This window comes from Myzus persicae, unplaced genomic scaffold (assembly GCF_001856785.1).
Source record: "Myzus persicae strain clone G006 unplaced genomic scaffold, MPER_G0061.0, whole genome shotgun sequence".
In the NCBI taxonomy this organism is placed as follows: domain Eukaryota; kingdom Metazoa; phylum Arthropoda; class Insecta; order Hemiptera; family Aphididae; genus Myzus; species Myzus persicae.
The window spans coordinates 423,265-450,960 of record NW_019101491.1 but is presented as its reverse complement, the minus strand read 5'-3'; the positions used below and the strand labels follow the sequence as shown (position 1 = coordinate 450,960).

The following is a 27,696-nucleotide window of genomic DNA, read 5'->3' as shown; positions in this document are numbered from 1 at the left end:
GGAATATTTAAAAGAACATAGCTCTATAAACATAAATTTGTATCCGAAAATATTTAAATCATCAGTATTTATTGACAGAATAATTTATTTGTATAGTATTATTTTGTTTAAACAATTAATGGGATTATGTCTGTAAATATTGTTATTTATATATTTAAACAGGGAAGTTGTTACACTAGAAAGTTTTAAGTTGTATTTAATTAATTGAAATTAAATAAGTAAATTTTGTGTATATTTATTAGTGTCGTGATAGTTTCTAAAATTGGTAACTGACAAATGTACAGCATTATTTCTAATAATTCAACTATAGAAAAAATGGTTAGGAGAATGGAATATTCAAATCACTTTTTCTCAATCTTTGAAAATTAACCATAATCTAAAATATTTTGATACTCCTTAATTTTATACACTGAAGTTACCACCATAGGTATACATATTTATTCTTCATTAAAATTAGAGGAGTACTTCATTTCTTAATTTATAACCATAAATAATTCAATTTTTAGGGGGCTGGAGCCGGTTATAACTAATAATTACATAGAACAAGCCTAAAGCTAAACAAAACTATGAGACTTGAGTTTGACGGATTTTAATCTTGAAAACTAATTGAAAATCTTCAACAGCTGTACTAAAGCATGAATTATTATCACAACAATTAATGGAGTACATAAATATATAAAATACTGACATTTTTTGTTGTTAAATTTTTGATATTTCATCTGAGAATTTGAATAAATAAAATCTCCTCGGCTATTCCCTATCTTAAACGACCAATTAATTTCCATTTCAAAATTAAAATCCAACGAATCCAAGTCCCTCAATTTCTTCTAGCTTTTTGGCATTTTATCATTTACACAGCATAGTATATATTTGATAAAATCTGTATCATTGACATGTTTCTGTGTGTGATTTATTTGTGGATGGTGAGCTGTCGGTGCCCCGTACTTGATAACAAATTTTACGAATTACACTAAAATTCATTTACTTCTCTCACAGCAACACAGCTGCTAAAATATAAATGGTATTTGAAATGCCTGAATATTACTCATTAAAACATGTCACACTCTAGCCCCTTTAATGCAATTACTATTTTTGGAAAACCACTCACGACACTATTTTTATTTAACATTTTTACTGATAAAATTATTGTAATCGTTTTTCATTGTTATTACTTTATTTGTTATTTGAATCTGAAATTAATATTTAATACATTAGTTCTTAGACAATCTCTTAAAAAAATAATATTGGTATTCTTTTCCACCAAAATTACCATAATTATAAACAATATTGTACACTTGTAAATTAAAATGTTTATGTAATTTTTCAATGTTAACAACAATATGTTGTAATTTATAGTTTTAGCTACTAATTAATTTTACATACTAGATGAATTATTTGAAAATATTTATTCTTTGCATTCTTGAGCTAGTTCATTCATTTGATTGCTAACGTCGTTGAACTCTGAAAATAATAACAATTCATAAATATACCTATTGTAACGGACAATAATGTAATGTGCATAAATGTAGTTTTAAAGACTGATTGAAACTGTATAATTGTGTCAATATGAATAATCTTAAAATTTTTTTAAATAAATTAAAAAAGTTAAAATTTATTACATATTGTGTTAATGTTGTACGCAGGTGGGTTTTGAAAATAATCTCATAGATATCATGTACATATTTTAGTGAAAATGTGCATTAAATAATCTAAGGATTGAATAAATATGTAGATACTAACATCAAAGTAGCTCTTTCCATTACTTCATGTTTAAGCTATAATTATAGCCTATAGGAGCCAGTCAAAACATCAAACCTATTTACATCATTCTATATTTCTATGGATGATAGGTGTTGAACTCAACAACTACAAAGTAAAAGTAAATATAAATTTTATTGTATTTACTCAAATTTAACAGCCATTACAGTGACCTCAATGATGATTGATGAGGTACACTTAAAATTACTAGCTAAGCTCTATAGCCAGTGCTTTTTAGAAGTGGCTTGTTTTTTCATGCATTTGGATTAATAAGAGAAAGAAAAACCAATATACATCCAGAGGAGTCCAATTTTGATTTTGATAAATATTTTTACTTGTTCGCTTTTTGTCTGTGCTTTGTAAGAAATTTTTTTTTAGTGACACTACGGTGAAAGTGAATTTTCAAAAAAAAAAAAAATAATTTTCAATACTAATAAACTTAATATAGTAATATACTATACTAATTAAATAAAAGTTACAACAAAATCGAAAAACCATTTACCACAAAACCTAGAAAAGAGAATATTATGCTGCATTTAAATGTTCTCAAAATTAAAATCGGATTTTCGGTACCGAGTGAATTTTTCCTCGCTTTTAGATTCTCAGCGGAGCTATGAATGTATTGATCTTAAAATATAATGATGTGTGTTCTTTTATTTTTTTTGCGTCATCAAGGTTTGGGGCAGCAAAAGTGCTCCGATTTTCTTCATCGGCAACTTTACTGGTAGGAAAGTGAATTGAGTTGGTACATTCGGGAGGTCAAAATTTAAAATTCCAGATAGTTTTCAAAAGTGATAAGAATAACAAGAATTTTAAAACTTAGAACCAGTTTAAAAAAAATCGATTTTGGTTTTTGGTGTAGGCATTTGAAATTTTCGTTTATTATTATTTGTTTTTTTTTAAACCAATGCCGAGAACAAAATTGCCCATTTGTCAAATAACTTTAAAATGTAATACAAGGTTCCTCATAAGTTGTTGTTGGTGGAAATTAAAAAAAAAGTTGAATGTGTGTCCACAATTATTTTTTATGAGCGTTTGAATTAAGAATTTTGACAAAATTCGTAAAAATCACCAAAATAAGTGAGTTAGAAATTCATAAAATTTTTTCTTTTTATTTCTAAGATTTAAAAATGTAATACAAGATTCCTTATAAGTTTACCCTTATCAAAAAAAAAGATTTTGGTTTTCTACCGGAAAGTCAAATAAAATTTTTATGAGAGTTTGAAGTTGAAATTTTTACAACATGGATATTCACTCGATTTCTTGTGTAGCGATTTTCTTATTTTGTTGTAATTAAAAAACGAATAACCGTAGACACTTACAATTTATACCATTTATTATTTATCGATTCATATAGTTGCTTATATGTACTAAATATTATACAAACATATTTTAATAAAAACAAATGAAAGTTGATTAAAAATGGCATTTAAAATTAATTAGAATTCAAATTATTATATTCTATGGAAAATTAATTAAATTAATAGTTAATAGGGACAATAATTGTTGTATTTGCACGGCAAAAGTCGAAAAATATAACCACTCATCAAATAGTTCTTAAATCAGAATGTGAATACCAAATCACTGAATTTAATATATCTGAATGTAAATAGATATAGGTAGGTAAATTAAAAATATCAATGCAATAACTAGTAAGTAATAAGATATACACTTAATTCAAACATATTAAACAATCGAATCATATACGTAGGTGTTCTTAACTTCCATTATCCATAGTAAGTACCTACCTATACATATTTTTCAACATACTTTTTATATTTTTTTTTTTCTTTCTGTAATTCAATACTCTTGAGATATTGAGTATTTGATTAAATCTCAATTTCCATATGGGTACACATTTTTATTTGTTCATAATATGTAGGAAGAAATGACGAATGAAAATTGATAAAAAACCCGAATTCGAAACTATTTCCTTAAAAAATTACAGTTTTTATTGGCTGAACTATTTTTCATTAAAAGTTGCATAATTTTGAGTGAAATCAATTCAGCTTTTTGCAATTACGTGTTGAATATTGAAAATATTAACGAAACGAAATACTATGATAAATCAGCACTTATTGTTTGGGAATTTGAATTGCAATAAAATTTATATATATATATATTAATATAATAGTATGCGTCATGTACAACAATGTATTTACAGATATATATGCACCTACCTAATATTGATACCTAACTGATAAGTTACTGCACTCGCCACTCATACAAAATAAAATATTTACATATGTAACATATAGTACATATTTACATATGTTTTTATTTTATATCATGATTGTAATTCTAATTTGGTATCAATAAATATTATTATTATTATATGTAACGTTTTATTTCTTTCATTAACCGTCTGTCCTTGAATTTTGTGTTTAAAAAGATAATATTTTTGTACAGACTTAGGAATTAAATTTTAAATCTATTTAAGGCGATTATATATTCATGAAATGAAATTTTTTTTCTGAAAACAAAAATATCAATTAATGCACCAAGGACTATTGCATATCGCAATTGTTTCAGTTGAGTAGTCGAGCAGGTACCCACAAAATATATATGCTTAATAACAAATATGTTTAAAACACGTGTTCTCAAAACATATAAAAAGAATACCTACGAAATGTAATAAAATCAGTTCAAGTTGTTTATTTATTATTTGCATACGTTGGATAACATTTGTAATTTCTATGAAAAAAGGTACAGATAAGAATGTCAATTTTGAGTTTAAAATTTAAAATTATTATTTTGCTCGATCATTGGTTGAGCCATTGACGAATATGACGTTAAAAAAAGTTACACAACAATAAAAAATCAACGTCCCAGCACAAATCAAAATGGGTGTATTTAATGTTGTCGAATAACGGGATTTCTAGCAATTATGTAAATTTAATAATAACGTAAAGTCAAATAAACTTATTATACACAAAATTTAATTTAACAATTTTAAACTAGACCATTATTTTCTATATTTTCGAATTTGTTTGTCTAATTGCATTTTATTGTGAAGTTATACATGTATGACATAATATGTAAGTTTCATACATATGTTTTTTTATTATATGCGATTTAAACAAAAAATATAGCAAGGGAATGTGACTTACTGGCTATTTTTTAACGATCATCCCTTTTTTCATACAAAGTAGGTATGTACCTAACTATATACGAAGTTCATTTTTCTATACAAATAAGATTATAAGTATATGGTATATATATAAATTAAACTGACATTACAATGGCCGTTGGTGACGAATTTAACAGGGTCTAGTGGGAATATATTACGATGATAGGATAATATTATACAGGAGGAATAGATTCATATATACTGTTGCATAAGAATAATACGGGGCATTTTTCGTGACTATTTTAATGCACCTGGGAGCGTGATATTTGGGACAGAATTTTATATAGGTTAGTACCTACATAATGATATTAAATTATAATATGATATATTTTAATTTTATCATTCTTGTATGATGAAATATTATAATGATCATGAATTAATTAAATTATTAATAAGTACATTTTTAAAAATATATAGCCTCGGTGGCTATTTTTGTGTAGGTAGGTACACTATAATACACTATGAGCATTTCAAAATCTGCACTAAGTGTACTACAAAAATTAAAAATGTGCACCTGTCACCTAATATTTTATATAGATAAGAATATAGATATTTTATATATCCATGTTCCATCATACTGTAGATTAAAGATTATAATTTATAAAAATAGATTTGTTATTTTTTAAATAATGTTTTTGAAAAGATAAAACCTAGAAATTGTGTTCATTGGGTGTAATGAATAATAAATTAACATGCTTCATCTTTACTAATTTTCAATATTTATATGAAACACTAAACAGAATAATAAGGTGCCAAGGAAAATATGATTTCTTAGTTGTGGACATGGTGAGTGTTTAAAATTTTAAATACTAGTGTTTGAGAGTAATAATTTAATTTCGAATAGTTCACTTCTTAATATTATAATTATAGTTGAGTAAAATATGGAGGATAGTACTATAAAAGTAAAAGCCAAATAGAAAATGCAACGGACCACAGTCTACAACTATAACAGATTTATTATACAAGTTATAGGTTTGTATTTATTAGATAAACCTAGAGATGGACTGGTCCGAGTGGTTAAAGGTAGGAAACCTTATGAGGTATCTATTGTGTTAAATATACAAATCTTAGATATTAATAGAAACATATTTATGAATTCTAACTCAAAATAATTTGCAAATTTTTATGATTTTATTCTAACATCAGACGCGTAGATTGACATGTATTATTTGCAATCATGTTTTTCCGTAAACTTTGTTATTCTTTCGATTGTATACTATTTACCAATATTATGCATAATCTTATGGGCCCACCAAAAATTCACTTTCTCAAAGACACTTCTCGTTTAAGATATTGGCGATAGAGTCCTAAAAATATCTTACCTACTCTTGAAGAAGCGCATGTAGAGTGGGGAGAGGGGTGGATATCCCCTTGACTTTTTTTTGTAACCATTGAACTCAGTAACCAATAACTTAGAACAACAAAATATAACACATTATTTTATTAATTTTTAAGTTAATACCTAGTATTTATTAATATACATACTAAATGTGACGGCAATTGGTTATCATGCCACCGAGAAGAAGGAATAAGTACCGATGAAGTTATTGAAAAACTTAGTTTTAAAAAAGAAAATTATATTTTAAATTAAAAACAAACATTAAATTTTACTAGGTACCATTTATTACCTCAATAATAATCAACTTGTCTCTACAAGTTGCACTATTTCCCACCATATTATATGCGTAATTACAAATGTTCTACATACCAGCAATTAAAAGTTGAATTTGTTCCTTAGTTAATGTGAATTTATTTTCTTCCGAAATTGTAGATGTATTATTATAATTTAATTTCATCACATATTCGCCATCATTTCCTTTGGATATATCAACATTATTCAAACGACCAATTTGCAAAGATTCATTCTTCAACACTTTAGTTATTTGAGATAAGTTGTCCAAATATACTCTACATAGCGCTGAAGCATGTTCACGTGGCAAACCAATCTGTAAATGGGCGGTATAGTATTAATTATCATTTTTTTACTTAACAATAGAATACATGATACATGGATCTAATATAAATGTATATGTAAATTAACCAACGTTCTTAGAAAATATTTAAAAAAGGATCAACTTATATGATTCTATTGCTTCTACAAAGTTTAATGTTATTATGAATATTGTTGACCATTCAAATATAGAGATTATAGGTACGGAAACAAATTTAAATAATACTTGAATAAACCCGATTTGTATAAATCTAATATTTAACTAGTATTTTATTTAACTTCAGGATTAAAAATATTAACTTTAAAACATAACTGTATTAGTGGAATTAAAAATTTTATATAATAAATCAGAACTTAAAATTTATTTTATGGAGTTGTACTTACTATGTATGTGTTATTACATAAGAAATAACTAGGCATATCAATGACCGCCAAAGTTTAATAAAGTCTATTAATAATTTAATTAACTGCTTCCGATAGTTTTTAGAAGTTATAATTAACTTTAAATGCATAATATTATTTAATTTATAAAATTTAAAAATATACTTGTTGTAGTTCGTTAGACAGATAATTTTGAGAAACAGCATGACAGGAAGCATTTTTTAGAATATACGTGATTGCAGCTACACATGCTTTACAATTTTCAACATCTAAATAAAAAAATATATGAAAAATATTAATAAAAATATTTTAATTGTATTAAGAAGACCTAAGATTCATTCCACAGATTAAAATTATTTTAGATAGATATGTCGCATATGTATTATATATATATATATACGATGTATAGTATATACTAAAATAATGACTGCATCCAAATTGCATGTCGTCTCTTAGAGGGGTCTGTCCGAATTGCACGCTGTGAATTACATGTTTATTTATGATAACCTGCACTTAGGTATGTGCATAACTCAAACTTATTTTTGGACTTTTATAATTTAAGATTTAAAATAAAACAATTATTTTCCAAATGTCTAATTCGTTATTATTATTATATTGTAGCGTTACTTGTAATTTTAATTTAAGCCTGAATAATTTAAAACTATTCTCCCTTTAATATTAACCGTTTTATAAATTGCTATTACTTTAGATTATTATTCATAAAGATTTTTCCGGAATTAATATTATTATTATATATTTGCCATATTGACATATTTTATTATTATGAATTGTCGCCATCCATTAAATTTGAAAGTATTATTTATTTTAAATACCATGTAAAATACATTTACTTGATTACCCTACATTAAAATAGTGTTATTTAATATTTATCATTCAAATTTTGACCTCCTACAATATGTATACATTTTATGGTGATTTAACAAAAGCCTGTTCTTTCAGTGGAAAAGTAAGTTATTTAGCTATTTTATTCAGACATAACCCTCCAAGAGATAGCATGCAATTAGGACATTTTAATTTATATTAATATTTTTGGCATGCACTTTAGATGTACCGAAAATAATGTATATTAAAATATTAATACTTTTAATACATTTTTATGGCTTTTAAATATATTAAAAATAGTTCATGACATTATGCTATAATTATTACTATTTAATCAGAATGTACACAATAGAAACCATGTGTCGAGCGGTCGACTGACCAAGACCATATTACGCCGACCAAGACAAAAATGTGTAAAAATAAAACATTTAAATATTTTTTGTTCCTCTAATGAAATTGCTATATAATCAATAATTATAAGATTATAAAATATTATAGGTATTTAGACATTAGTATGGTTTTTTTACAGGCTTTTAATTACATTATTTATTTTATTTTCATAAACGACTAAATTATTGAGTGTTTAAAATTAAAAATTTTAATTTAATTTATAACTCATAAGTAAATGACAATATAATATCTTATATAATTATAAATTTCGAAAACCTTGAATACTTTAATAAATTATATTACGTGTTTATAACCTCACTAATCAACCTAACACCAAGACAAATCTAAAGCAGATACATACAATACTAAAAGTATATACTAAATTAAATAAATATTTAGTGATTCCTTTAGCGTGGCTGTATATTGGAGAATATGAGATAACGTCCCACTAAATTTTATATTATAAAATAAATTAGAGCTCAGCGTTGTGTCCGGATCCATTGGGCGTAGTATAACAAGATACAAAATATAGAAATTGATTTATGGTCTAGAGAAGAAAACACCCTAAAGAGATTCTATAGTGTACAATGAGCATCAAAGAACTGTTAAGTAAAGCCATAATAATAAAATCATGGTTTGTATTCTATGAGTGCCGCACATCCACTCCACATTTTTAATAAGATAAATTCAAGGGAAAAATAGATCATTTGTGATTAGGACTAAAAGTTTCTTTAGATGACAGCGGAAGTGTAACCTTATTATAACTACATAAAAATAATTTTGTTTCTACCCAATATTTCGCCATAGCATTATAAATGACCAGCCTTTAATGTTATACAACTTATATACATGATAAATAAGCCCTTTATTCAATGTTCAGTATAAAACAATAGCAAATGGAAATATGTTGAAATAATTAATAAATACTAAGCAAATATGCAATTAATTATATAAGAGAAAAGTAAATGAAAAATTAACAACTAATATTTTTAGTTTGTATCACTGCATAAATAATTGACAATTATTTTAATGATTAAATTTGTAAAATTTAAGCCTGAAAAGTTGAGTAAAATATATTAGCTGAAAATAAATGTTAACAAGATCGTTAAATTTGTTAAAATTGACATAATTTAATAATTTAATAATTTAATTCGTTTTACATTGTTAATGTATAATACAGTTTATTACTAAATGAAAATACCAACAAAAAAAAAATACTTGCGGTACTTAAGTATATAATGACTATTTTTTTTTATATATTATTCAATTGATTGATATATTATTCCTATTATAACTAATCTAACCTATTATTGAAGGTTTTATATAATAACTATTGGCTATTACGTTATAATCTTAACCTCAAATATTCATAAACTGGTAAACCATTTTCCAAGATTATATTTTAAGAAAAAACAATTTAACTTACCCAGTTTAGCATCAGCCATAAGCTCCTTAGCTTTTTCAAACTACAAAACAAAAGCTGTCATTAATTATTCGGCATTGTATCATCGCTCACATAATAGGTTTTCTTAACGATGTATCAAATTCTGCGATCATATAGAAGCGATGAAAAGTGTGATCTATTGCAATACGTATAAGTTGTTCAACATTAAGCTACTTAAGAAACTCATTTTTTACGACATCAAGCAAAAATGAAAAATTATAAATTCTATCGTAAATATTATAAGGTCTTTCTAACCGACATCGTCTTATATTTAATCAGTTAATGTTATTATTCCATTAAAAAATGTCCGCTAAAGATAATCAGATTTATTAAGGTCTTTATGAAACATTGGACAAAAATCTACGCACTTACATGGTCCATTACGTAAACATAAATGATATTATCTGTTATGTTTAGCGGGATGCGTCTTAAAAAGGTGAAGAATAAAAGGCAAGCACAGAATTCTTTGTAACAATAAAAAAAATAACTTTCTTTAAAAAAAATTGTGGATGTATACCTAATAATGAAGAATAATAGCTTTTTTTCAAATCCCAATAGATTATATTTTGTAGAAAAATAATAAAAATAAAAAAGTTTGTTGGCAACCACCATAAATAAGACCAATCAAGATTAACGAGTTGCTTTGAATTAACTAATTGTATTTTTTGTTTTGTTTTTATGTGTTAGCATATTTTTTAAAGTATAAAACAATGAGTTGCAAAAAAGAGATTTTACACCGCTTTAATAATAATCATAAATAAAAAGACATAATAGCATAACGTTAACATAATAATATAAACTTACGTTGAATGGTTCTCCGAGCAATGAATTTACCGTGCACTGGGCTAACAGTTTCATTTTAATCGATGTCTGTAGAGAAAATAATAGCATTTTAATTCAAATTGAATTAATCAACATTAAAATTTTATTAATTAATTTGTAAATTATATTCCTATAAAATATTGAAAGCATGGATAAAGAAATTAGTTAATTTAATTTCCATTTTCAGTAAAAATATTACGTATTTCTAAAACGAAATAAAACAATCCACAAGTAAATCTATTGCATATTTTTTTAGATAAATACAAATAAAAATTAATAATTAACAAATTATATTCTATATCTGGTTTTGGTACTTAAATATTTGGGATGTAGATATTTATATATAAGCTATACGTAAGTACACAAGTTGTATAACATTAAAAAAATATATATTCTTACCATTCTTGATAGAGCATTGATCTGAACCAATAACCATTCTGGGCAGTCACCACCCCCACAGAATTTGAATTTCTACATGAAACACAGCAAACAATACCCATTATACCATTATAATAAGCATTTCAGACATATTAAATTATCTTAAGTTATAGCGTTAGAACGCGTTTAAGCATCTATATAATCTACAAGAAACGTGGCTGACAGCGATTAACAAGGTTAGATTAATTACAAGACAGTATAAGTATTGTTTTACTCACCATTGTGACACGTTAATGACAAACGCCGCGGAAAAGGCTACCCAAAGGACCTACGGAATAAAAATAGATTATTTCGAGAGAAAACAAATATAATACAGTAAAATTGTTTTTTTTTTTTCATTTTATTTGGACACATAATAAAATAACATGTCGTCATATTCCCTGTACAAGCCTTGTCGACCCTCTAGTCGAAATTCATGAATAGTAGGGCTGGCAGTGTAATACAATAACCTAAGGGTGTGTACCCAGCACCATGAACAAGATTAAAATGGGAATCGGTACCGATCCCAGAGTTAATCATCGCGATCACCTGGTGTGTCCGAACTAAGGTACGTGTAAACATAATAATGTAAGGGTTATAAGGTCTATAAATACACGTAGCTTCTAAGGAAAGATGGACATTCGAACTGGACGTCATGGAGCTCATGGATGCAAGAACAAAGTTATACTTAATAAGTGTCGCCTATTTTGTACAGGTAGGTACATCGTTTGACATTAAATTATTTTTGATTATTTTTATTTACAATAATTTATGGTAGATAGTAGTACATATTTTATATTAGTTTCATTAATGTAAGTAATGAACACGCCACGACAAACTTTAATTAAATACAATTCAATCAAATACATTTCATTTAAATATATTTTAGAGACCAAAGAAACAAATTTATTATTGGAATATCTCGAAATATTTATTATTTTGAACATAATGTTCAATATAAATTATATTTCTTCAAAGTATTAGAATTGAAAAATTACGAAAACCGTTATAAAAAAATATAAATTCTGCTATTTAGTTTACACAAACATTAAACTGTTTCATTTTCAATTTTGTTTTCTAGTAGAATTATAAATATGTCTATAATAATAATACTGCATGGTAACGTATTATGTATTATGATTATTATATGTTTACGTATTTACAGCAATAATCTAATTAATTAGATGTATAATATGTATCAATAAAATATCATAGTTTGCAGTTTAATTTTAACTGCAATTGATGTGATGCATTTTACAAATATTTAGTAAATATTTTTCAATCATTTTTAATTTGAGACAATAGTTGCAAGTACATGAAAATATTTTGAAATATAGCTGGATTAGTGCACCCAAGAAATTATTTTAAAATGTAGATCATTTTTTAATACAATTATTTTGTTCCTTTTTCAGAGTATATATACCAATTATACTTGGACTATAGTTGACAAATCAACTGTAAACTCTAAAAAAAAGAAGGGTGTTTTTTGTGTTGCTCATTGTAGCATTTTCTATTTTAGTACAATAATAAATATATGCATGATGATTAAAAAATGATTAAATATATATTTATGGAATGAAATGTATGAAATAATTTATGAAACAGTAAAAAAAAATGTATGGGTAATTGGTATAGTATAGATTTCTAAAAACTTCAAAACAATAATTTATATAAAATATTCAATTCAATATTCTTTTTTTTGTTTGATACTAAATTATCTTTATACTAAAAATATGTGATTTTTTTCTAATAGTTTAAATCATTTTAAAATATAAATATAGGTATGGTAAATGACTGACATATTTTGAATACAATTTTTTTAGGAGCCAGGCTTTAATTACATATAATCCCATATGTTTAATTCCATTTTATTTTCGTAAAATACTATTATACGGTTCTCTTGCATACATCCCTTCTTACACAAATCCCTGGTATTAAGTAAGAATATATATTTAGGTAGATTTTGTGAAAACCGACTCTTATGTTTATAAAACAAGATCCATGACAAAACGTATATTATTGAAGCTTTAAAACGTGACACCTCCGAATGTCTCTGTAATAAATACTTAAACTTTTGGTAAAAAATCCAAATTCGAAATTTTTACAGCTTATAAATGGCGACGCAAGAATCTCAAGAGCCGATATTAGTGCAGTTTTGGGTGAAAACGACGATCCTAACTTTTGGCCTTCACGAGGTCGAAGAAATAGCCTGGAACCCAAATTCAAACAATACTTGGAGAGGAAATACAGCATGAATTCTTTAAACGGTAAAACAATATGCTATAATAGTATTTTGAAACCTTACTTTTTTATTAAAATAAAATATTTTTATTTATAGTTTCCATATTAATAAGATAATTTCAACACATTTATTGTTATTTGAGAGAATTATTTTAAATGATATTTCCAGACGTAAATTAAAATTAGATAGCGTATTGAATGTGAAAAAAATTATATTAATTAGAATGGCTAAAATTTTAAAAATGTGACAACTTAAATTTTTATTTTATATTCTTTATTAGAATTTTGAAACTAATCGAAAGTCTAATTAGTCTTTATAAGTAGATATTTTAAATAAAGTTGATTAGAGTAGTGGAAAAAAATTTTTCGGGTTACTGTTAGCAAAATCATACAGTATACTAAACACTACCTATATTGAATCAAAACCAAAACAATATCAGCGATCATCAATATTTAAAAAAAACCTGAGTGCTTTTCATGTATAGATGTAGGTATACTGGATTGCTAAATAATCTATTTATTTTAGTATAGGTAACGGTTTTATATCAATAAATATATACCTACTTGTAAATTGTAATCAATTTTGATGCTCACTGAACACTGTTTTGAATGTCACTTTTGGTTAAATTTTAAATTATTTATGGTCATAAAATATATTGGTTTTGTAAGCTTTTGTACTTTAAATAATATGTAGGATACGATTAACATTGCTAAAAATGTCAAATAAATATTGAGCTTTAATGTTAAAGGACATTTACAAAAGCCACTTTACGTTGATGAACCAATGTGGCTAACAATGGATAGAAGAGCTGAGGGAGATGATGACTATTTCTGGGTTACAAGAGGACGAAGAGCAAATAGTTGGAAGCATTCGACAGCTGCAAAACCAACAACAAATTCAAATTATCGTTATAGAGACGAGTCTGATAACAAAATTAAGTAAAAATTCGTTGTTACTATTTGGCAATAAATTATCATGTAGTGATTTATAATTTCTATAGTAAATTAAAATAAAATGTTTATTGGTTTATTAATTTGTTTTAATTTCATTGTTTTACCAAAATACCAAAACAGCGAAAATTGTCTTGTTTCATAACCAAAATAACTCCAACACGTTTGAAACAAATAACATCAAAATTAATAGTCTGTGTACCTACATTACATATTTATTATTTTTGAACAGTTTAACGGCGTATGAACTCATAAAACGATACAAAAATAACCCGTTGAAATAATAATAATCGTATAAAAACCTTAAACAGTATAAAAAAATATTATCATATTTTTATTAGAATATAAGAGTGTGTATATGAGCATTGCAATAAAAATAAATGCCAATGCGTGTGACACCACGTCACGCCTACTTGTTGCAAAATAAGAAATATAGCGCCACCCATCGTATTCGGGGAGTATATATCTTTAAGCGCTCTCTTGATATCCATCCTTTTAAAAGCTGATCTGGTAGTGGCGATAACTGTAGCCGTAGGGATTCCAACGCAATAATACAGGTAAGATATAACTAATATGCATGTAATGTATAAAAATTCACAATATTCGTTACATTTTTTATTTTTAAATAGCTCTACAGGTTTTTTTCTAAATTTAATAAATTTTCAAACCCTACTATTTGGTTAAATAATACTGATATTTGCCTAAAGAAGAATTAACAAGTTGATGTTAAATAGAAAACATTACTTAATTTATGAAAAATTAATATTACAGTACATAACCGTTTATTATATTTTAACAATGACCTATGAGTAATAGGTAGAAAAAAATAGAATAGGTAGGTATAAGGTTTATTGTTATGTTAATAATAATAACCCAATGATGCAGAATATATTATAATATATAATACTTGCTATATGGATTTATTATTATTTAAAACTCATATTTATAAACAACTGTATAACATTTATTAATTGTTGAGTGTTACCTAAATTTTTGTTATTTTTTTTTTAATGAATAAATAAGCGGTATTTATACTTGGATATAATATCAGATATTATGTACAGATTGTGAAAGTGTACACTTTACTGTTTAGACATCATCGTAATAAAATCTAAATTTAAATAATTTAAACCAATATTGAAGGGAAAAAATATTTAATACTTTTTTAATTAATTTCATTAATAGGAAGTTGAAAACAAACATTAATTAAGATTTTTTCAAGCTTAAAGACCTAATCAAAGTAATAATTTTAATGTTCAGAATATGATTAAGTAAAACAAAAGCTACATTTTTATACGTTCATACAACAATATATTAAAACACAACGTGAATTAATTTATTGGCTATACCAGACTAGGATTTCGTAATTATCTGCACTTTTTAAGTTATAAGGTTTTAATTAATCGTATGATATACTTCTTGGATATAAATAGTAACTAGACACACTAGAAGACATTAAAAAATATTTATTTAAAAATAATATTACATTTAACAACAAAGCAAAAAATAAAATTTGTATGTCAAAAGATTACAGTGTTACATATTTAACTAATACATATATTTCATAAAATTAGGTTTTTTAGTATAAATATTGAATAGGTAGTATTTATTGAAAATTAAATAATTTTGATACTAAATTATAAATTCCTAACACAACTTAAGAAATTTCATACAAATTCATACAGATTCAAATAGTATTCACGGTAACTAAAGAAAATAATATCTACATTTCGATTTGTGGTTGTACTTATGAATAATTTTACCGACGTTAGGAAGATAGTCATGAAGTAGCAATTATTTAAGCAAGTCATTGTTATAAAAGAATGAAAATCTAGATATTTTTATAAATATTGTTTATAGTGCGTATCACATTAGTATACTACATAGTAAAGCATAGTCATACATAGTATATAATATATTACTATATAATAAATAATAATTAATATGTATATACCATAAAGATTATAAAACTAAAGTACGTTGTTTCGTATATAGAATTATCATTCAAATTTAATATTTTAATATTTATGTATATTGTATGTACGTAAGAACGTTAATTTCAAAGTTTTTACTTTTTATTAAATTATTAAATAAAATAAAATTTTAAATTCTAACGTTTATAAAATAATGTTGCGAGACTATATAGTTCACAATAGTATGTTATTTTATTAGGCAGTAAAAATTATCAAAACTTTTTATGTAAGACTAAAAGATAAAAAATTACATGATACATCTAACACCGATTGAACTATTTAAGCGCATATAAAACAAGCCATTTAAGAATTTCCTTTAGTTTTTGAAAAATACCGTATATATATTATTAATTTTTTTTAATTTTTACACTTTTTTTATGTTATTTTATTCATACATGCGAATAAGCCATTAAAATTAAAATTAAATATAACCTATTTAATCATTTATAAATTATCTAAAGAAAAATATTTTCATTTTACTTTTAAAATTCTAAGAAAAAGTTTTAAGAACTTTTGGAAGAAGGTTAAAATATCATAGTTACGCCACTAAATATTAGAATGCCTAGTTTTTTAATCATTTTTATTTTATTCGAGTATTTAATGTTTTGTTTTTAAATTTATAAATAATAATTTAATTTAAGAGGACGCTACACAACCAATTGTTACAAGTATGGAACATAACAAATGTACGCTCAGCAGAGAATGTTTAGATCCGCTAGTTTAAAAATTAGAGTGAATCTACCTATTATAAAACTTGATGGTAAGAATATTATCTGTGTTTGTATGACGATTTTTTATGATAGTTCAATTTTTAGCAAGTTGTGGGTATATAATATAAAGTAGATTAAAACTATTCATAACTTACTTAAAAATGTAACCATCGTAAAAAACTCACATACAAACACAGATCAAGTTTCATAGGATTCACTCTTATTTTTAAACTAATGAAGCTATACGTGATCTGCTGAACTTAAATGTGCTATGTTAAGCATTTGTGAGACGAACACAACAAATTCTAGTGTTACGCCCTCCCTCTTAAACTCAAAACATTAAGTAACTTAAATACAAACATTATATTTGAATATTCAATATACTATAATATTTATACAATATATTTTATTAAACTATTAAATAAAATTGTAGATTCATTGGTTCTTATTTAAAAGAAAAATTAAGTTGCTTCAGTAATGTAATACTTATACTAATATAGGGTTGCCATAAAAGTTCAAGTACTGATCGGGACATTTACAAAAATAATTTGAACCTTTTTTTTTTTTTAATATTAAAATTTAGAACACAGTGTAATAAATATAAATATGTATATAGAATACAATTATAATAGTATTGAATTATGAAAGACATTAAATTAGAAGATACATTTGATTATGTAACGAAATATTATTTATTTATTTATTTTGAAATATTATATTTTTCTGACTTTTTCACCTGTTTCAATAGCTCTGGTTTTCCCATATAGCATTAGGAGTGTTCAACGTGAAATTCATGGTTTTAGAATACAAATATAATTTTTATAAAAACATAATTTAATATAATTATTGGTAATAATATTATTTACACATAACCGGGACTTTTGTAGGGTCTAGTGGGACGACCGGGACCGAAGTCATGAACTGGTGACATGTCCCGGTGTACCGGGACGTATGGCAACCCTATACTAATAGTACTACTTTGTTACTATGCTGAAACACAATTAATATTATTATGAAGAATTTGTAAATGTTGAATCCAATGCATTAACATAGCTGATAACACTGTGCACTAAATAAATAAACACAAAACGTCAAGAGAATTCGTTATTATAGTGTTCAATGATTTTTTCTATTGGTTAATATCAACTATACAGTATAATTGGTTAATAATGATACAAATAACTAATAATAATTGATAATTTTTATTTTAAAACGACTTATCCAAATATTCATTGTTTTTACGTCTCTATAGCAGCATTTTGTTTTAAAACATTAACATCTTTCATAGGTAAGTAGTTAACTATTTCTGAACAGGAAAATTAATATGAGTTTCGTCAAAGTTTTTGATTAAACGAGTTGAGTCAAGTCATTGCAAGGATCGTAGAAGTCTTTATATAAACTTTGCAATGATATGATGATTGCAGTAATATTAGCCCATGTCTTCAGATAAAGTTGACGATATGAAACATATTATTTAAAATATCTATATAAACAACGGTGTATATATTATTATACACGCGGTCATATGATTTGTTGTGTTCTCAAGTGTATTAAAATCTCGATTAAAATAAATATATTCTATAGGTGTGTATAAGATATGTGTATTTAGTAAACATATATTTTTCTATTTACACATTTTATAAATAAAAATACACTTTTCTATTCTACTATTTTTATTATGCACTTTTTTCAGTTCATAGTAGGTGAATAGTAAGTCAAATGTTCGTACAAAGTATGTAGGGATTGATCGAATTGAAGTTTTCAAGAATTCGAACTGAATCTCCATCAATATTCGAACTTATAATGATATGACCATAACAAATTTTAAAATATTACAGAAGTAAAACAGTTTTTACACTTAACAAAAATAATTCAAATTAATCTGCTGCCATACTTGAATACATTTCAAACTTTATTGTACTAGATTTATTCAAACGGTTCCAGATGTTAGAATTCAAGCTTAAATTTGTCTGGAATTTCAAACTTTTTGAATTTCTTAAAGTTTGTGGTGTTCGAAGATTTGAAAAATTCAAGAACCGTTTACCTAGAAATTGGTCATCTTTAGCTGTCGGTTTAATGTAAAAATGGTCTATGTCTTATAATACCAGTCGGCATGCTTAAGTACCTAATAATTTCTACATTGAGTTGTTTCTTCTGTAACATATTTATTAAGAGAAGTTAAAGGAGCAAATCAAATTTCATTCAATACTCCCATAGATTATAATTTAATTCAGACTGTAATTGAAGTAACTTTTTAATTTACCAGTATTTTTAAGAAATTCTAAAAAAAAATTATGATGATAGCTATTTTCTATGGAACTAGGCTTACTTTAGTGTTGGCATACAGCTTAAAAATGAAGGCTGATTTATTTCGAACTTCTTTTTTCGTCTATATATTGCTATACTTAGAAAATGTGACACATTTTTTAAGAAATTTAAGAACTAAAACAAAATAGGTAACTATCAATGTTGTATATAATAGAATACTGTACATTTTAATATTTTCCTGATAGTTTTTCTGTGAGGTTAAAGATAATTATGAGAAATTAAAAATATATATTTCATTTTACAGTTAAATATATAGAAATTTAGACGCAGAAAAAAATCAATTTACCTACTTCATAATGTTGGATAATATTTCTGGACTAAATTGGACATTAAATTGCTTTACTGCAAGTCTTGGCCACTCCAGTTGTATTATTAATATTTTAAACTTTAAATCAATGATAAATTATCCTATATATTGTTTAATATACTGATCAGGGCAAAACTTTTACTAAAGGTTGTTCAAACTCAAGAAAAAATTATCAGTTCAAATTTTCCAGACTTTCTAAAAGCATTACTAAGTCTATTATAAACCAAAATTACACACTATATTAAAAAGATATAAAACATGTACCTATCAATTTTTAATATTGTCATATTACTCAAAACATTTTGAGAGTAAGTTAAACTTTACCTCTAAACGTATAAAATACTAAAATAAATGTTAAGATTTTTTATTTCCCCTGAGTATTACATAAAGTCCGATTAAAAAAAAAACTATAGAGAAATTCTAAAAATGATCTTAAACTTTTTCAGTATGATCTGTATCCCATATCAAATATGTAGAATGATTTGCGAAGTGTCTGGAGTGTTGTGCTCCAAGCACTCCTCGGCAACATGCGATTACTGAAAATACTAATATTATTTTTATAAATAATTAATATAAGTATACAATGAATGGATACATATATACGTAATATAGGTAGGAACGCTATAAACACAATTCAGAAAAATTAATTTTATTATTGGATATTAACAATGTTTGGTGAATAATATTAATGAGTACTATTACCTACCTTTAGTAATCTACATTAAGCAAAAGACAAACTATACTTTTATTAATAGTCTAACAATTTGTCATTTGGAAATATTATGACTTATGAGTTATGAGATACTAAAATTAGCACAACAAATTTATACTAAGAACGATATTCCACACAATATTTAATTCAACATTAATATTCAAAATAAATATTGTCTATGATTTTTTTCATCACTATAACATTTTCTTTTCCCTAATTCACTGCAAAATATTTCAATGCATTTGTATATTAATGAAAAAAATGAAAAGGGTATATTGGATATTAAGTTTTAAATTGTTAAATAATTTGTAACTGTAATTGGGGACTAATTAAAACTAAGTGATTAAATAATATTAATATTAATTGAATATTATTTTACTTTACTAAATACTAAGTATAATCGTCAAGGATCATGATATTAATTATTAATGGATGCACAGCTACGGTAATGATTAAACGATAATGGAAGGGTTAGATTAAGTAAAACGTAAGTTAAACGCATCAAAATACATCAAAAAGTAATTTACGTTAAAGTGGAAAAAGCATCAATATTTATACTTAAACTAAATAGTTATAAAAGTAAAGAATGAGTTAAATAAATAATCATCTGTTTATTTGTTTTCCATTGTAGTTTTGTAGTAAGAGCATTATTTTATTTAGATTTATATGTGGCAATTGAACTCGTTTTTGAGATGCAATTGTTTTTAATAATAGAACCTACACATTAAACAAAATAAATGTGAAGGTACTCCAGGTATCTTAAATGTAATTATATATTTATATTAAACTATTAAAGTAATAATAAGGGTGTAAAACTATAATATTAATATTTAAGTCAATATTATCGTAATATAAGTTAAATTTTAAACTACCTGCAGTAAGTATAATATTCGGGTGTCCCATTTGCCTAGGATTTTTCGGAGTTACCGATATAAAAACTCATGTCCCAAAATGTTACTAGAATACAATTGATTTTAATATTTTCGCATACAATACAATTAACACATACAAAATTAAATTATAATTCGTTGTCCAAGAGTTCATAAAATTTAATCTGGCCACCCTATATTATTAGTACTATAAAATATATGCTATGTATATGTACTAAAAAAATAAATAATTTCAATATACTTACATGAATAGGTGCATAAAAACAATATTATTATTTCTTAATTATGCGGTTAATCTTATAGGTGTCTTATCACTAACTTAAAATACAACTGAAATATATACGAAATACTTAACATAATATTTATATTACGAACTCATAAACAAAAATTAATTAGAGTTTGATCGTACTTCCTGATTTAAGTAAAAATATATACTAATTTCTAACTAATCAAGTTTTTTATTGGTAACTATAAACTGTAACATAATTTTAAAATGTACAATATTTTCTTTACACAAACTAATAGTAGGTGACTTCAAAAAAAAAAAGTACATAGCATATTATAAACACAGATCAGAACTATTTTTGTTCATTAATTAATATTGTGTAAAATTGACTAGTTAAGTAAGAAAACAATTTTTCAATTTTAAATCATTCATCAAATTTCTGTAAGTAGAAAATTAACTACCTGTCCACATAGTCTCCGATGACCAAAAAAAAGGTGAGACACGTCAGCAAAAAATATCCTTGTTAAATCTACACCAGAGGGAATAAAAAAGATCCTTTAGTTCACAAATCCGTGTTATTATTGTATGCGTCCGTAAAACATACAAACGTATTATATACATTTACAATACATACAATATATGTAATAGCTAAACAACAAATACGCCCTTTTTGATTTAAAATTTGATTTAACTGTAATTAGTACTATCTGAGGTACTATAATGGTATAATGTTTAATAGACAGTTTTAACTTAACAAACAGTAATATTACAGTCAAGTTAATTAATTTATTCGAAAAAGATCGTTTTTGTTTTGATTTTTAACTATATTAGTGACAATTACAAATCACAATTAAACTATTCAATATCTCATTTGTCATTAGTCGTTATTGCTCAGGATAAAAAATGAGATCATTTATTTATGAGTGGAATAATCTGTAAGTGTATACTCTCGAAAAATACCAAAATTTTGGAAATTTTTTTTATGCGATTTGAAGTAATTGCAAATTAAGTTATCAAGAAAAAAATTATATTTTTACCATTATAATTTTTTTTCTATGACTCATTTTTTATTAAATAATATGAAGTAACGTTTTTTTTCTGAACATTTTGACATACAATTAGAATTTTAAACTAATAGTTAAGTATTTAATTAACTAATTAATATTAGTTGAAACTATAATTCGATATTTGTAATATTTAAAATTTAAACTAGTGAAACAACATATTTATGGGTACCCTTAATGAACCTAGGCCTCAGTGCCACTTCACTCCGTTTATCTAAACTAAAAATACTAGTGCAATATTTGATTTTAATTTATCGAAAATCTCAGACAAATATTCAGCAAAGTATACACAATTTTAAATGTTTGCGTGGTTCAAAACATAAGTTACTTAAAAAATATTATTTTTTTCATAAGTTTTGTTCGTTATGACTTTAAATTATAATCAAAAAAATCAATGTTAATGCTTTCTGAGATATTGAGTGTTTACTGGTTAAATGATCACACTGCATACAGTGTATCTGAAAATATTAAAAATAGTGTTAAAATCTAATAAATTGCTATAGGTACTGGAATTACGCTAAAAAGATTGTTTGATGATTAAATTATTATTAACTGTTTGTTTATGTTTTAGCATGGTAAAAATTGGTTTACCCTGGTTGTTGCTGGTTCTAATGAAACTCACTAACCGAGAAATCAAGTCCGATGAGATAATATCCTTACAAGAAGTGTACGATATATGCCAAGTAGAACCTAACACCGAGATATGCGATCTACTGGAAAAATCTTCGAGTCTAGTAGACCTAAACAAATTTGACTCACCAGAAAAACGCCGACAGAAGACAGTATTCTCTAGTTGGGGTGGAAAAAGACAAAGCACTTATCCATATGGAGGAAAACGTCCAGCATTTTCCAGTTGGGGAGGAAAACGAGCTTCGGATAAACACGGTCGACCTAAACAAACATTTTCTAGTTGGGGCGGGAAAAGAAGTGATTATGATGGTTATGATAATGGAGAAATATATGAACACCAAATGGATAAAAGGGAACTTAATGGGATGAAACAAGATAAAAACAATTACAGAAATAAAATGACCAAAGGAATTCATGCATTGTTTACTATTTTCTCAGACTGGTCAAGGGATCCAGAAGAAAAGAAAGGAATTCGATACGCTGGTATTAAAAGTATGAGGAGAAGTTCCGATTTTTTTCCATGGGGTGGAAAACGATCTACCGTTGATGCTAAATAAAAATGTTTTTCTTTATAGTTGATGATAGGCGCATTCAATTTTGTCAAATTTTACTATACAAACAATGATAATTTAATCCTAATCTTACTTAAGTGACGATAAGCTTACTTAGGTAGTATTAAATTGGTAGAAACGTACATGTATTATCAAAATAAACATATTTGTGATTAGATGACGGAATGTAGTTATTGTTCTATATTGTTCTACATTAAGTCAATATTTTGATTTATATTATATTGTTACACTATTTAAAAAATCTGGAAGATTTTGAAATAAAAATTTATCTTGAATTTATATTACTTTCTATGTGATCATTGATAAATGCAATTTTCTATGTATCAATAATTAATTTAGATAATTATATTGATCAAAATTCATATTTTGCGACATAAAAATTTAAAAAGTATAAAAATCAAGATAATTTAGCTTCAATAAGTACCTATATAATGTATTTGTTAAATTTAATTTAAATTTTGTATAATATGAAATTTGATAATGAAGAGGTTTGGTAAACTGATTTTTGAGGGGGTTATTAAAATTATTAACAGGTTAATAAATTAGTGTTAAAAAATCAAACAAGTTTGAAGAGCATGCCTCCTACTCCTCAAAAATCATTGACAAAGGTAAATTTGCAGCATTACCTACTGTAAATTAAAAAAAACAAGTTGCACTAATAACACAGTAACACATTAATATTATCTAATTAAGAAATTTACTTTACAAAATAAATACAATAGTTAAAGTTTTTACCATAATATACTGTACAATATATATAGCGCCTATATATTAGTTCATATTAGTCTGTACGAGATTTTTTTTCTCACTTCTGTTTTGGTACAATTTGTACAATAGTATATCAGGCAGGGATTCAAAACGTTATAAATGAAAAACAAAAATAATTGATTACAATTTAATATAACATATAATTAAACACCATTAAAAATTAACAATAAATGTATGTGTAATGTAAAACAAAATTGCAAATAATGTTATTTGAAAAAACATATGTGCTTTTTTTACATTGAAAACATTTTCTAAAAGCTCTTAAATTATTGAAAATAAATAATAACTTGTCTACGGGGATAGAATCCTATTATACATATTATGCACTATATGTAGATAATATGCAATATGCTATTGAAATTACCAAATAATTTTATAAAACATGCAGCTATGATTATTGAGGAAAAAACATTATATTTTATATATGAAAATATGTACTAATATGGTATTAGTAACTGTTCAAAGTACTTAAATTTGTTAGGTATTTTTTTGTATAATATGTAAATATGCAATATGATCAAAAACGTGCAATATGTCAAACCGAAACGGATCCATGCACATCCTGCACATATATATATATTATTTATGGTAAAAGGCATCCTGATTAGCAATAAACATATTTGTAGATTTTACATAATCTTATTTGTTTTTAATATAGTCTACGGTTTCTATACTGACTAGTGTCTAGTCTACACTGTACGTTGAAGATAGGTATCTTTTAGTGCATGAAGTTCTAAAGCTATTTGCTAGTGGTTGATAACTTATCAATTAATATAAACAAATATATACATACAAACTATAATGCACTATTTTTAATATTTTAAACACCCCAGGAATTCCATTAAGAACGCCTTATTTGAATTGTCCATAAGAGATGAGAAATTTTGTGACTATGACTGAAGGTTGCCAATGTAGCCGAAGCGAACATATGGCAGGTGTTATAATTCATACATCAATCAGAAAATGTATACTACACATTTATATAAAATTTATTTGTTACAAACAACATAATAGAGTATAATTCTAATTGAGTAATAACAAAATTAAATCTGGAGTTCTTAGTGAAAAAATCTATATTTATAACTCCTTAGTTAAAGTTACAAAAGTAATAATTTATCTATGATAGTTATTATTTTCTATCCAATATAACTAACAAATAATTATTTATTACATTTTAAATGAGATATAGTATTAAGATGTTTACTCGCTAATATTATCTTGAGTAATGATTAGTTATTAATTATTAGTATTATATAATTATGAATTATTTACCTGAAAAAGCAAACGTAGGGTTTATTTCAAGAATAACAACACACAGTAAAATAATAATAGTTTGAATTTGATTAACTTAGCAGTTCACAGTATACATTGTAAAAAAGTAAAAACAATAGAAGAATTAATAAATGTTATTATGCCAATGAAAAATTGCTTTCAAAAATTTCTCATTTTTGTATTTACTGGTTTAAATTCTTTGATAGACATAAAACCACGGTATTATGGTAAGAATTATAGGTAATACAAAATAAGATCAAAAATAATATAATAAACAACAATATTATCATCGTGCACAATTATAATTGTGACGACCATAGGTAATCACTGATAAGGATTATCACATCATATTTTATTATTGTCATTGATCAATGTTATTGTATACAGTCTTAGAACATATACAGATATTTTCATTTTATGTTTTTGTGACATACTGCTTAGAAAATAGAAGTAGTTAAGACTATTTTAAATTTTTGTATGCAGTAGTGAGTAGTCTCTTTATAATTTTTAGAATTTAATATAATTACAGTAAACACATTACTCACTACTCTCACAGATTAAATAAAACATATTATGAAATTATTTAATCTGTGTTACTATGGGAACATTATTATAATTTAAAATTCGAAATTCTGACATTATGCAGCTAAAATAGTCAAGGGGAAACTGTTTTTACTTTGGTAGTTTGATACTAAAGCCTATAGTAACTTATATATGAATATGAATATACTCTGCAGTTACATACTTACATCTTACATGTTATATCTTAAAATTTGTTATTTGTAATATAATATTGTAATTGAGTTAGCCAGTAAATAATATAAATAATAAATGGACCAGAGTACTTACCAGACTTGTTAACATGCGTATTAAACTTCGTAACTACTTTTTTTGGACTTTGTGCATAACTCGATTTTTGAGAGCATGCATTTGTAAAATACTATTGTTTTCATCTTAATTCTCTGGTATCTCTTGAGATATCTATATCCTATATCCTATTGGTACCTATGTTAGTATGTGTAACTGTTCAGTAAGTTGTTATTTTTGTGAGTATAGTTCTAAACGTCAGTTGATTAGTAGGTATTAAGTTCCTTTATAAATTACAAGTTACTCTACCTATTGTTGGGTTAACGTTGAAAAAATGTCAGAAATTGCACAAGTAAGCTAAAAGAGTCACCGAAATAGCATATACGATACACCCATCAACATATGTTGGAAAAAACAAAACGTTGGCAATTTAATATGAAAATTAAGTATAGGTAATTGTCCGAAAATACGATCTTCATCTTTTAAGTTTCTTAACCATATAAGTAGTTAAAATTGTACACCCTGCAGCCAGGCGGGGAACATTCAAAAATACATGTTATTAAAAATTTTATAAAATAAAGTAAATCGGGATCACGAAGAATTTGTGATAAACCCAGTCAGATATTTGTGGAAGCTGTAAGTAAGATACCAGCCGAAGCTCTATTGTTTTTACCAAAATAAATTGGTTATAATTTCGACGGCATATTTAATAGCGGCATATCGATATGCAGATGTAAATTTAAATAAATCAGATAATGTTTGTTGTTGGTTAGGTTTCTGGGTTTGTCTACAAAAAAAATAGGGTTATTTCAATTAAAATGATCTAAACCATACTCATTTATATCAGACTCTGTCATTCCAAAGTATGTATTTACAATAAAATCCGTTCCCTGGTCATAATATTAAAACGATGGCTAGATAAAATAAAATTTCAATTATTGAATAAACCAGACATACTTTACTCTACTCCATTTTAGAAAAATATTTAGGAATTAATTTTGTAGCTACCAGGAGGCTCCTGGTAGGAGTTGTCTGAATATTTAACCATAAAATCAAAAACCAGACAGCTCCAAATATTACGTAGGTATTATGTCAGATTTCGTGAAGTA

General features: G+C 25.4%; 3 protein-coding genes across 6 annotated transcripts; 2 read left to right on the top strand and 1 right to left on the bottom strand.

The window, feature by feature from the left end:
* Window positions 1-1,315: 1,315 nt before the first annotated feature.
* LOC111029320 (COMM domain-containing protein 4) lies at window positions 1,316-26,086 on the bottom strand. Of its 4 annotated transcripts, XR_002604002.1 has the most exons (10): window positions 25,781-26,086; window positions 11,376-11,425; window positions 11,119-11,190; window positions 10,702-10,767; window positions 9,880-9,919; window positions 7,386-7,489; window positions 6,597-6,834; window positions 6,374-6,443; window positions 6,211-6,299; window positions 1,427-1,866 (listed from the first exon to the last, which is right to left on the bottom strand). XR_002604002.1 is itself a non-coding variant. In XM_022308287.1 (8 exons), exons 2-8 carry the CDS (start codon window positions 11,376-11,378, stop codon window positions 1,406-1,408), a joined length of 579 nt encoding a protein of 192 aa, XP_022163979.1. In that variant the 5' UTR covers window positions 11,379-11,425; window positions 25,781-26,086; the 3' UTR covers window positions 1,316-1,405. The 4 variants fall into 4 exon arrangements, 1 of the variants encoding a protein (XP_022163979.1); XR_002604001.1 differs by lacking the exon at window positions 6,374-6,443 and having other exon boundaries at window positions 1,354-1,461; XR_002604000.1 differs by lacking the exon at window positions 6,374-6,443.
* LOC111029321 lies at window positions 11,529-14,407 on the top strand. The gene is made up of 3 exons (XM_022308288.1): window positions 11,529-11,851; window positions 13,244-13,403; window positions 14,127-14,407. The coding sequence occupies exons 1-3, from the start codon at window positions 11,792-11,794 to the stop codon at window positions 14,318-14,320; spliced, it is 414 nt and encodes a 137-aa protein (XP_022163980.1). The 5' UTR covers window positions 11,529-11,791; the 3' UTR covers window positions 14,321-14,407.
* Window positions 14,787-23,900, top strand: LOC111029319. The gene is made up of 2 exons (XM_022308286.1): window positions 14,787-14,885; window positions 23,110-23,900. Exon 2 carries the CDS (start codon window positions 23,111-23,113, stop codon window positions 23,723-23,725), a length of 615 nt encoding a protein of 204 aa, XP_022163978.1. The 5' UTR covers window positions 14,787-14,885; window position 23,110; the 3' UTR covers window positions 23,726-23,900.
* Window positions 26,087-27,696: the final 1,610 nt, after the last annotated feature.